The sequence below is a fragment of the Periplaneta americana genome, chromosome 12, assembly GCF_040183065.1.
Source record: "Periplaneta americana isolate PAMFEO1 chromosome 12, P.americana_PAMFEO1_priV1, whole genome shotgun sequence".
In the NCBI taxonomy this organism is placed as follows: Eukaryota; Metazoa; Arthropoda; class Insecta; order Blattodea; family Blattidae; genus Periplaneta; species Periplaneta americana.
In genome coordinates, this window is record NC_091128.1 from 166,429,532 (window position 1) to 166,442,915 (window position 13,384).

The window sequence follows — 13,384 nt, forward strand, 5'->3', positions numbered from 1 at the left end:
AAAACTAGATAGCTGAAGACGTAAGAATCACAAGAGTGATTATACTGTTAATTATAATTACATATACAATTAGAAGGAAGAAAAGCAAATATTGCATATATGTAAACATTTTAAGTTAAGAATATAAAATTGTAAAAGTGACAAAAAATAAAGGATAAGAATGTGTATGATAATTATAATTTTTAAAACAGTTCAAGCACTTATTTTTTTAATAATGTATTGTTTAATAATTTTAGTTTTGGATTTCTCTTTATAAAATCATTATACATTCTAGGACCGTAATTAAAATTCTGCCTTAGACCTGCTTCAGTCTTTTGGTTCAATGAGGGGGAGCGAAATATTGTATCTTCTTGTCTTGTGGCCACGATCGGATGATATGAATTTAGTTTGATATTTATTGCAGTAATTCAAAATAGTATACATATAAATTTGCTTGATATCCAAACCATTAAATTCTATATATATGAGATGAGTTGAATGATCAAGTTTTCTTCTTAAATGTATATTAATAATTATTTTATGTAGCAATTTTAATGGGCGAATGTTACTCTGTGATAATGCTCCCCATCCTATAATCCCATACTGTATTATAGACTGAACTCCAAATGACGTTTGCAAGAGACACATACACAGATTTTTGGAAAAATTGGTCATTATTGATTGAGTAGTTTCCAAGTTAAAAATTTTAAATTGTAATCTGCCGATTTTGATCGCTTTAGTCTTTGATCTCCTCTTATGTACGAATAAGACAGATTAACGGGCGTTTTAATTATTTTCTGGAGAAGGACATCCATAAAATCGCGATTATGAGCAAAGAGGATAATAGCAAAACGGATACCAGAGATCATCTACATATAAATTGGAATCGAGGGACTGAGACGAAAAGGTGGCCTACTGTATAAAGGGCTAGCAATGCTCTGTGAAGTAGTTAGATTTAACTCTCTGTAAATGTTGCGGAAAAATAGATTCAATGGAAAAATGTTACACTTAATGTCTTAATATTTATTTGTATGCATCGTACGGTCCAGAAAATGATAATAATAATAATAATAATAATAATAATAATAATAATAATAATAATAATAATAATAATAATAATAAAAGAATATACATTTTCCTGTCTGATTCGTGTAGCCCACAGAAAATAGTTTGAAAGAATATAGCTGTCCTGTCCATATTAGTTCTCTAATTTATTCCGTATCCATCACATCTCTATAGCCTATATAATTTGAACTGGTAATGGAAATTACAGGAAAACGGCTGAACGGATTTTAATGAATGACTCGTAATTTTGAAGCTTGGAACCCAAGGTTTTTCAGAAAAATAGTAGTTTTCAGTGAAATGTCAATTTTCCTACATCATTTTCCTATTTTCCAAAATCCATCTTTCGTCAGTTTTGAGAACTAATTAATTGCATTTCAGTATAAAACAAAACACACACTACAATAAACAATAGACTATTACACGAAGGCCATGACCTGCAGGATTGCTGACATATTTAGAGTTCAAATTCAATTGGTTATTAAAATCTTCAAGACTTACTAAAAATAATTTACAGGTCTGATTCTGCGGTGTGTAATTTTCTGAGTACATCTGTATATTGGATATTAAAATCTACAAAATTTGAGGTGGTTTGATGACATTATTACCATTAGAAACGAGATATTATTATAGTTAATGCCATCATGCGACTATTTTCCATTAATTATACGTATTAATGCTATATTGATGATATGGAAGTGAAATGTTTTGGGGTTATATAAATAGCTGTAGAGAATATCTTAAATTAGATCTTCATTTCTATAATTTACTGAGTGGCGGCTATTAAATAAAACTACAAAACTTATGTAAGATAATAATATTGTTATTAAAAATAAAAAATTTTTTATAGTTATTAATCAAGTGGGGTTGGGTCTTTTTCATATACTAAATGGCGGTGTAGTGTAGATATTTATATGCGTAATTCTCTTCAGTATTGGCTCGAGAGAGCGCAAAAATACAGTTCCTACAGGTATTACTTACTGATAAAATAAGAGGTCTACAAAATTTTGTAGTCTTCCGACCATTTCAGCAAGATCTCTTAGCAGGATAAAATGATTTTACCCTCTACATTTCAAGATGTTATGTCTATTGTTCGGAAGCATAGCAAACCTGGCTATTTTTTTAACTTTCACCTACAATCCACAATGACCTGAAATAGCTATTGCTTTACTCCCACATGAAAAACCCATTGATCGTTCTGACATTGTTACTTGCGTTTTCGAGTTGAAACTCAAAAACTGAAAGTGGATAGGTTCAAGAAAAAGTATTTGGCATGAAAAAAAACATTCAGAGGGAATATCCATCATTATTATGGAAGCAAATACCTTTCAAAATGCCTGGTATTCTTGAAAATAAAACTGAAAAAATTTCATTTGAACGTCTAATGAACTTTGTTTGCAGCATTTGGTGCACAAGCCACAAGTTTTATTATAATAGTTACATTTGTGTGTGTTCAAACTGATCAGGGAATGTATTAGAAGACGGAGACTGTACAATGAAGTAACTGGGGTTTGAGACTTGTTATCAAGTCGCATTAAGGAGTTAATATTGCAGAAGGAAGCATCGAGAGCAGCTGTAGTGCGAAAGAAGGGGCGCCACAACACTAAGACAAAACTTCGTTGCGCGACCGCAAAAACCCGCATGTCGTCACGGCCCCCTGCAACTTTGATACAGTTCTCGTGTAAAATTACCCATTTCTCTTGCTTTATAAAAGATTAATGAAGGTTATGCTTGCTTATAATTTAGTGACGTCACGGTTTGACGTCAAACCGGGTGCGCTCGCATATTCTTCGCTTCAGAAACTTAACTTTATTTAAGTCGTTGACTGTTTCACTGATAAGCATCACGCATTGTTGCACTCTCGAGAATTATGAGTCCTGAATATAAAAATTTCGCATTGCCGGAGTTGCCACATTTCAGGAAATTTCCTCAATTTTTGTTGAAGCTTGAGAAATTCTTTAAACTACTGATATCAAATTATCATCAATATGTGGAATTCAAGAAAAATTGTGAACTTTTATTGTGTATAGGCCTAATGAGAGTAGTTGTGTTGAATTTACTTGTACGTGTTTAAAGATATTAATAGTTATTATAAATTATTATTTGTATGGCTTCAATTTGAATAATTTTAATTTTTTTAACAACAACAATTTATTTATTTGCATTAAAAATACATTAAGAGACTATTTTATATTTTATTTTATCCGTCTTAGTATTTATTTTATTATTGTAAATATTTTTGTTTTATCACTGTTATTATTATTATTATTATTATTATTATTATTATTATTATTATTATTATTATTATTATTATTATTATTATTATTATTAATGAATTATTTTGTATTACAATTTTGTATCATTTCTGTCACGATTATTCTATTGTTGTTGTTATTATTATTATTATTATTATTATTATTATTATTATTATTATTATTATTATTATTATTATTTATATCATCAGCATTATTATTTGAACCCTGTAAAATTTATGTAGACTACTGGACTGTACCTGAGCACGAGCATATGCTCATTTCGGGTATCTATTCATATGTATTCAATTCAAATGTAAATTGTAAATAAATTTGAAAAAATTTGAATTTGAATTATCACAGTCTAGTATATACAGTCACGAAGCTCAATATGTAATAAATATGCATCCACAGATATTTGCTAACTACTAGGATCGCTACTATCGCGTCATAACATACAATGCGATATAGTACGTGCACAGTCTATTGTTCCTAGCAACCTCATCAACTCGAGCTTCGTGACTGTATATGCTAGACTGTGCTATTATATACATAAAACAGAAATACAAATTAAGGAATTTACCCCCATATGAGCACACGCTATGGCAGATAAGTAGAAAGAAGACAAAATAAACAAATTAATATAAGTAATAAAATAGTACAGATTACAAAAACAAGAGCCTATATGATAAAGAACAATCACAATAATTGAAAATGTTTATAACCAATATTCACAAGTATAATAATATAAGACTAATATTTACCAATTAATTATCTAATCCTATGTTAAATTCCCCTAATAATTTCTTTAATTTTAAGTTTAAATTTAATCGCACTTACGTTAGCTGAAACAGGGTACTGAGAAATTAATTTGTTGCAAAGTTTTAACCCATAGTTGAAGCCATGTTTCATACCAGCAGCCGTTGAACCTTTGGATTCTGTAAAATGAAATAATATGATTCTTCTCGTATTATAATTATGCCAATATGTGATGAAATTTTCCTTGTTCTTATGAAAGAAGGTTAATAATGTATATTTATATATCTGTTTCAATTTTAAAACGTTAAAATCCAACGTATTTCAACTGTTTTTTAAGAAGATTGGAAGGTATATTTTTATACTGGGATGGAAAAAAAATAGGTGTACAGTTATTAATATTCATGATTTTATGTTGTGATAAATCTGTAACAAGGCAATTAACACAAGTTATGAATATTTAAGGTCTTGATGTTACCATGGTAATGTTTGTAAATATTACAAAGTTCAGATAATTATGGCTGGTAATTTAACAAATGAGCAGCCAATTGGTTAATCAAACAATATTGTATACCAGAGGTCTGCATCGGACGTTTTCGCTCGAGCGCCAAGTAGTTCATAGCATAATCCGAAAGGTAGCGCACATGCATGATGAGTAAAATTGTCACGAGCGATAAATCCTCGAATGGTATAAGCCGAGCGTTAGACATTCGTTCTTGTTACAGTGATGAACTGTGTTATAACATCATAGATGTTTATCATTTCAAAACTTAGCAGTGTTTAACTAACCTCTCCATAGAACAACTACAAAACTTGCTTTAAAATGTAATATAAATGTTGTAGGTAAAGGTTTTTTTTTTCCCCCCACACAGGAGTGATTTTGTTTTTCCCATCTGATAGATGTTATTGGATGTAAATGTAATTATTATAAACGGAGAACACAATCACGATAATGCAAGAACTGAATCAAGTTTTCTAGTAGTAGTAATAATAATAATAATAATAATAATAATAATAATAATAGTAATAATAATAATCTCTAATAATTAGTGTATCAATCTTTGTGTGTGTAACAGTTGTGCAGCATGATTATTCGTGTTATTATATTTTCTGTGACGTTATCTCTGTACTAATATTGTTATTAATCTACTGCTATATCAATAATATTTTGTAAAACGTTTCTACATTGTCGCAGTGTATAGGCGGAACACTATGTATGGACCTATCATATTATATATGTGATAAATCAAATATTGGATAATTATTAATTAGCAATGATAACTGAATATCGAAGTTTTTCATACTATTTTATTTATAACTTCGTGTTCCTGCTTTGGTACGTTCCATTGACTGTTCCATTAAACGTTTGTCATAAACGCAGAAAATAAAGCCTTATTTTTACCGTGTGAGCAAAACGTATGTGTATCTTATCTGTCGCCTTCTATACAAGATAAGACATGTCGGTGAGATGCCCTTGTACTGTGCTTCTATTTATTACGAGCGTATCACGACCGATCGTATCTCACTCGAGGGTGCGACACTCGACCGAGTTCAAGCGAGCGATTTAACTCCAATACAGCACTCTGTTGTATACGTTCTTTAGCCCAGCCCAACACTTGCTGATATATTATTTGACATTCTAATAACTGAATGGTAGCTTACAGATTTTCAAATTTGTCTGATATTTTATTAGTCTTAAATAAGCATGATATCTGCAAAAAGTGCTGTTTTCACTCACAAAATTTTACAACTGCTTTGGTTAATCATTAGATTATATAAATGATATAGATTTATGTGTAGTGTATAACGTTTTTGCCTGGTGCGACACCTTGAAATTAATCCTGACGGGTTTGCTTATTATTAGAAGTTGTTGATAAGCCATAAATTGTGACACAGTATGTTCGAATTATGAACTCAGATATGCTTCGTAACATATTAGCTTCAACGTCTAACTGTTGAATTTCTTTGATGAGATTACATCTCCAGACATAATCATATGCTGGTTTTAAATCAACAAACACAGCTAATGCATCTTTCCCTTAATTAAATCCTTTCTTAACATCTTGACTTTGTAAGATCATTTGTTAACCTGTTGAATGGGTTTTCCTAAATCCGGCTTAGCGAAATGACAGAAGATTCGTCTATTTGTTTTTTTAAAAAAAGCAGTTTACTACATCTGATAGACGAAAAGGAAATATAAAAATTGGAGATTTATCCTTCGAAGAGTAGGTACGGAGAGTACCGGTTTGCGATGCTTTTTTAGTAAGGGCTTCGGGCTCCGGACCCCTGGGGCTTGTCAGGTATTTGTCAGAGGATGGAACCTGGCCTATCAGTGTACGAATGCCACGCAATCGACCTGTCTGACTTGGAATATCATCGCATAGGCTTATGAGGAACGCAATGCAACCCTGTGCAACGATTCGCCCCGGGTTAAGCCCTCGAAAAACCATGTTAAGTCGAGGAATTGGAGATGAATTGAATGCGAACGCAATACTGTAGACGGATCAATAAAAATTAGTACCGCAGCACTTAAAAATGTTTACTGATACTACTCAAGTGAATGTTTATTTTTCAAGTAAACACATAAAAGTGCGTGAGTGAAGACTGGTAGAGTTTTGTAACTTCCAGTAAACATTTATGTTTCTATCTGGTTGCTTATGAACTTGCTTGAAATAAGTAACTGACACTGAAAAAAAAAAAACAAGATTTATCAACGTCTTTGGTGTATTGAAATATCAGTTTTGCGAAGTATGAAAAATCTTAAGATGTCTTAATAGAAAGTATTGAATTTGTACAAATTGTACTTCTGTCCAGTCTTATTCAATCAAGTAAAGTTTCATACTTATTTACTTATAAATGGCTTTTAAGGAATCTGGGAATTCATTGCCGTCTCCATATAAGCTCGCCATCGGTCTCTATCCTGAGCAAGATTAAACTGAGAGGATTCGATCCGACATCGGGATGGGAATCCGGTGTGGCTTAGTGGATAGAGCATCATCATGTAGAGCTGAAAACCCGGGTTCAAATCCCGGTGCCGGAGAGAATTTTTCTCCGTTCCACTCAACTTCCATCATATGATGACACAGAATATCTGCACGGAAATATCGTATGTATTTCTGTACATCATAATAATATGAATCAATCTAGTATAAGTAATTAATTCCCTTCAATAAAGCTAATCCCTACCTCTCAAGTCCAAGGTAATATTATGTAAAACTGAGAGGATTCGATCCGACATCGGGATGGGAATCCGGTGTGGCTTAGTGGGTAGAGCATCAGCACGTAGAGCTGAAAACCCGGGTTCAAATCCCGGTGCCGAAGAGAATTTTTCTCCGTTCCACTCAACTTCCATCATATGATGACGCAGAATATCTGCACGGAAATATCATATGTACTTCGGTACATCATAATAATACGAATCAATCTAGTATAAGTAATTCATTCCATTGCAATAAAGCTAATCCCTACCTTTCAAGTCTAAGGTAATATTATGTAGTCCAATGCAGTTTAGTACAATATCATCTGAAAATGAATTAATATATTTTATTGTAATGCAATCAAAACGCATCTGCTCTGACTTATTCTAAATCTGACGTAATGATTTCCAGGTAAATCTATTAAATCTAATCGAATTCACTGCAATCCAACCCAAGTACACATCCATTAACGTCTTTTCAGTGCCCTTTTCTAATATTATTTTTAGTTTATATTTTTAATATTTCTCGAAGTGGCACTAGACATGTACAAGTCAGAACTCGTGTGACGTATAGTAAACACCAATCTGGGACTTCGCCTGAGACAACAGAGAATACTACATGGAAAATACACAAGCATGCTTCGAGGATTCGAACCCACAGAACAGTGGCTTTTATTCAACGTTAAAGCTGCATCACAGAGGTTGTATACATCAGTCGATCCATGTGGCGCCGGGTTCGATTCTTAGAAAGAACGGGCGTGGCTTGTCGTGCGGGTGGGTAATGAATTAGGCGCTTGACTGACACGGCGAGGCACCACGCCCTCGAAAATAGAACGCTTTTGTTTTGCGTCAGGGTGCTCAACGTCTGGCTTGACGGGACAAGAGCTCGCCCTTCTGGATCCTAACCTTAACACCGTAGCCCACATATCAGAGCCTGGACGTTGTGTCTGAACTTTGAGTTATTGTACAGTGGACTGTTTTAACCTAAAAATTGGATTTTAAGTCTATAAAATTATTATTTTGCAAAGTTTAAGCTAAATAAAATTTTCTAAAGAGTTTTTATACCATACAAAGGAGAAATGTGTAGTTAAATGTTTCAATTAGATTCAATTTTCAGTTCTGTATCTGTATTTATAATACAATTTTATATTTATATTTAAATTTATAATAATATTCATAGATTTTTTAATACAATAGGCCTATGAAGCATAACTGGCCGTATATGCACGGACTTAATTTAAATGCAAGTAAATCGCAGGCAATCTTAATAGAACATCAAAGATCGAAGTGTGACAAACAAAATTTGCCACCGATAATTGTAAATAATACTACTATTCCATACAGTTCGACTGTGAAGAACCTTGGTATTTATATGGATTGTCACCTGGAATGGAATGAACAAGTGAATCACACTTCCAAAAAAATATTTTCCATTATTCACTCATTAAAGCGACTGAAGCACTTTCTTCCTGATAAATTAAAATTAATCCTTGTACAAACACTCGTGATGCCACACTTCGACTACTGCGATATTATATTAAGTAACTTAAATGCAAATTTGAGCAGCAGGCTACAACGTGTGCATAATGCGTGCGTCCGTTATATTTGCAATATTCGTAAGTATGATCATGTTTCCCCGTCTTTCCAAACTCTGTCTTGGCTAAGGCTAAGCGATCGACGAGCCCTGCATTCTCTTGTTCTCTTATTTCAAATTCTGCGCACCGCTACCCCAATCTATTTGGCTTCTCGTTTCCAAAATTTATCCGCATATCATCAGTTAAGTACAAGATCTCATCATAACAATTTACTCATTATACCCTACCACAAGACATCTTTATATTCTTCATCCTATACAGTTTCAGTTGCTAGAAATTGGAACTCGCTTCCGAGTGATGTAAGGGGTTGTTGGACAATAACTTCATTTAGGTCAAAATTGCATAAATTCTTACTTAACAGATTAATTGCTGATTAATATTTGTTACTTATAATGAAACTAATACCTGTCCATTCTTATTATTATCTTTAATTTCTCTAAATAGATTTACAAAACCTCTAATGGCAATTACATTAATATTCTCATTATAGAAATATATTTTAGATTTATATATATATATATATATATATATATATATATATTTTTCTCCCTGTAACATAGTTCTAGTAAGTTTATATTAAATTAATTTTCATCATTTTACTAGCTATCCCAAATATTAAATTAATTATAATTGATTGAATTAAATTAGCTCATAAATTGAGTTACTACTTTACCTTATAGGTTTATCTAAATTTAAATAAATATGTAGTCTACTAGTCGTTAAAATTGAAGAATATTGCTGGAGAACCTTTTAAGTGTAGTTTGTAATTTAAATATGTATTGTATTGATTAAGGCTGGTTGAGTGGAAGAGAAGGCCTTATGGCCTTAACTCTGCCAGCGAAAATAAAACATTATTATTATTATTATTATTATTATTATTATTATTATTATTATTATTATTATTATTATTATTATTATTATTATTATTATTATTATATGTCGATTGTAACAATGACAGCATTCATGGATAATAAGGAAGGCTGTGGAATGCCATATAAATTGCAGTTTCACTATTTTTGTGTAGTATTCTTATTAAAGTTGTGAAATAAAAGTATATGAATAATTTAAAAACATTTCATACTAAATAACAACGTGAACATGTTGTAAAAGTCATGTTTACATATTTTTAAAAAACTAATCTCAGGAAAATAGCTTTCAACCTCGCCATATTTGCTAAAGTCCTCGGAAAATGATATAATTTCGTATCGACATTTCATTTCAAGCCCAGAGTACTACGTAATTGAAATCAGATTATGACTTATACCAGAGCCATCTTCAGTTACAAGCCGGAGCATGGGTAGATTTGGCAACGCTGAGTGGAGGCGGACGGAGGCGAAATAAAGGCATGACGTTTGACGTTTTTGTGCTTTGATTGCGTTGTCACATGTACATTTTCGACATTAATTGATACAAAACTAAGTGCATATGATCAAGATTCAGTGTATTGATGTACGTAATTTGTTACGGAATCCGAAATGGTATTTTATTTGAGTTTCAGGATACCGCGTAAGTACTTGCATACAGCCACTTATAACTTAAAAAAATTAAAAGCATTCGTGTTTTTTATTGATGGTACAAGGGAAAACAAATAAATACTTAAAGAAATGTTACTTGTACCAAAAATAAATAAAATAACGACGTACTTTCGCAGTACCGGTACCCTATTCCAATCAATTAACCATTATGTGGGTAGTAAATTGACCATGTTTTGCCGCGTTATGTTGTTTCACCCCTGACGTGAAAGGTCTAGGATATCACATACATTTTAATTTCATGTGATTATCTGTCGTGCTTTTCTATAAATATTTCAGATGCCCAGGAAGCCGGTTTTAGTTCGAACCTCGCCAGTTACCATAACAATACTGTTATCCTAAATTATTTGTTATAAATTTTTAAAATATAATTTTAAATAGGCCAAGACCAAGTATAAAGATCTATGAAAAACTGAAGAAACATACCTTCAACATAATACGTAACAAAACACATCATTATCTATTAAGTATGTGCCAATTAGCGTAAACTCAGTGAACTTTAAATGCTGTAAATACGAAGTGAAAAGAAACATGTTTATAATTAATTTATTACAAAAGAATCGTACAGTATGCAATGAGCCTATAATGGTAGTAATTAAGACATGAGGATGTTTATGAAACGAGCGCAAGCGAGTTTCATAATTTTCATACGAGCGTCTTAATTACCATTATAGGCAAGTTTCATACGACTTTTTATGCTCTACCATATTTCTAACTTGAAATTATTCATAAGTATTCTTGTTATTGTTATGTGAGTGAGTGCAATAGCCTACCTCATAAACTGTGAGATGTGCGCAAGCGTGAAAGTATTGATTTTTTCCGGAAAACGAATGTCGACGACCTTGATATAATCTAGAGAGTAAGATAAAAATTAATCTTGATATAACCTTGAAATTGAATTCGACATTGAAAAACGAGATAAATTGAATTTATTTGAATATTATTTACAATTAACGCTAATTATTATAGTAAGAGAACATAACCTTCTGCGACAGTGTTGGATTTCCAGCCTCCGTGACCTTTCCCTAGTTGTCTTTCGATTGCATATCCGAGAATAATCGAAAACCTGAACCCTAATGAATAGGTGTACTTTAATGACGTGCATTAAAGGACTGCTACCAGGTGTATAATTACTACATTTCGGCATGGTCGAGCATAAATAATATTAATAAACAAAACTTGAAAACCAACAAAGTGAGTGTATGCATCTACAAATAAAAGTAGTGCTGACGTATAGCAGGCATTCCGAATCTTCAACAAAACTGCAACATTTATAGGATCACAAAACAGCTGTTTATAATGAACTTGAAAATCAACGGCGTAACTTTACTGATATAGCAGGCGAGACCCATCAATTTGGCTAGAATTCTGATACAACACAAACCACAAGTAGGACTATAAAAATGTAGTTTATACAATATTTAATATTTAGAATAATTGTCAATCACTTTGTCATTAATATTAAGAGTAAAAATTACCAAAGACTTCAGCCATATTTTCATTTATTGTCTTGTTTTTATCGCCAACACGCACTTAGTTTATAATTCATCAACAATTAACGTTTGGTACGACCGCGAACATAATTCCATCGACACTCACTTATATTGTTACATTAATTTACATTGAAAATCAGCATTAGCACAAACACATGTTCTGTATCGTAGGCCTCCGTTTGACAGTTAATTACAGTGTTGCCGACGTATGGCTCCGGCTTGTAACTGAAGAAGGCTCCGCTTATGCCCAACCCTGTACGACAGGCAGCAGGGTAACGTTGCTACAGGAACGCAAACAAAAGCAGAGACGAAGGTTGATTGTTGCAACCTGGACAAGTTTCACAATCACGTGTTTAGCACACGTCAGAGATCAACTATGACCGATCGCACTATAGATATTGTTTACATGGGAAACAGAAAAGAGTGATGTGTTTACCTCGGCACTTTTTGAGCGCTGGTCGGCCACCTGTACCGTGTCATCGGGAGGCAGACGCCACGAGTTTCGTTCAACAGTGGTAGCGTGCATTCCTGCAACAATAAAGAAACAGTTTAGAACAGCGTGCAAAATAACAGAGTAGGTTGTAGTGCAACCAGAGCTTCTCTTTGACAAAAAAAAATATAATATTATTATTGCGAAATTTATTAACGTTAAAGTCAAAGGATTTTGAAATTATTTATCTGTAACAAAGAAAGCATAGTAGGGGAGAGTTGCGTAATTTGTACCCTTGCCTAAATTGTACCACCGCTCAGTGGTCTAAAATCCATAATTAGTAGGACATATGTAGAAAAATGATATGTAAAAAAAAATGAAATTAAACCCTTAAATTATTTTTCCTATATAACTGAGTAACACTGAATTGATTATCTTAATCAGCGGAGGTGGCTGTATAGCGAGATAATCCGGTAACATGCTACATTTCGCCACCCAGCATTCTTACTCAGCAAGCGCCGCGAGTCTGCCGTTTTCCTTGTGCTGTAACTCTGTTGTAAGTGGTCGATTCCATTCATATTTGGTACCAACGTGTCAAGTAGCTCTTTAGGTATGTAACACTGTTTGTTTTTGTTTCATTTAATGTTATTATAGTATGTCAAATTAGCATGAATGGACACGGGACAAAATATAAATATAACCATTGAGTGCAGACTTTGCTAAGGTAGAAAAAAAATAACCCCCTTTGTTTCGTCCAAAAATGATTTTTTTTTTCACTTCCTCCAGTATTTACATCTATTTTAAATCTAGTCTTAAGGTGCGCAGATTTGCGAAAGTAATAATTTATGAGCACTATTCTTTCGAGGTGCAGTAGTGTAATTTTTCTCGGTTGCAGTTATTTCAATATCTGTGAACCGAATCTGCTTCCGCAGTACAATTCAGGGAATTTAGGATGAAAGCTTGTTAATTATGTCTCAAATAAGCTTCCCGAGTGCCCAAAAGGTGCAATAGTACCTATAATGTTACATTTTCCACCATAATATAATTTATCGTTGGAGGATAAGAAATATGCGTTTTTTAAACGAAATG

At 32.7% G+C, this 13,384-nt stretch overlaps 1 protein-coding gene across 2 annotated transcripts in view; it reads right to left on the reverse strand.

The window, feature by feature from the left end:
- LOC138711154 (inactive dipeptidyl peptidase 10) overlaps positions 1–13,384 on the reverse strand; it is a 491,022-nt gene that overhangs the window by 232,604 nt on the left and 245,034 nt on the right. For both annotated transcript variants that reach the window (XM_069842506.1, XM_069842507.1), the window contains exon 2: positions 12,302–12,393. In XM_069842506.1, coding sequence (XP_069698607.1) covers positions 12,302–12,391 — 90 coding nt within the window. In that variant the 5' untranslated portion in view covers positions 12,392–12,393. The remainder of the gene's footprint in view (positions 1–12,301; positions 12,394–13,384) is intronic.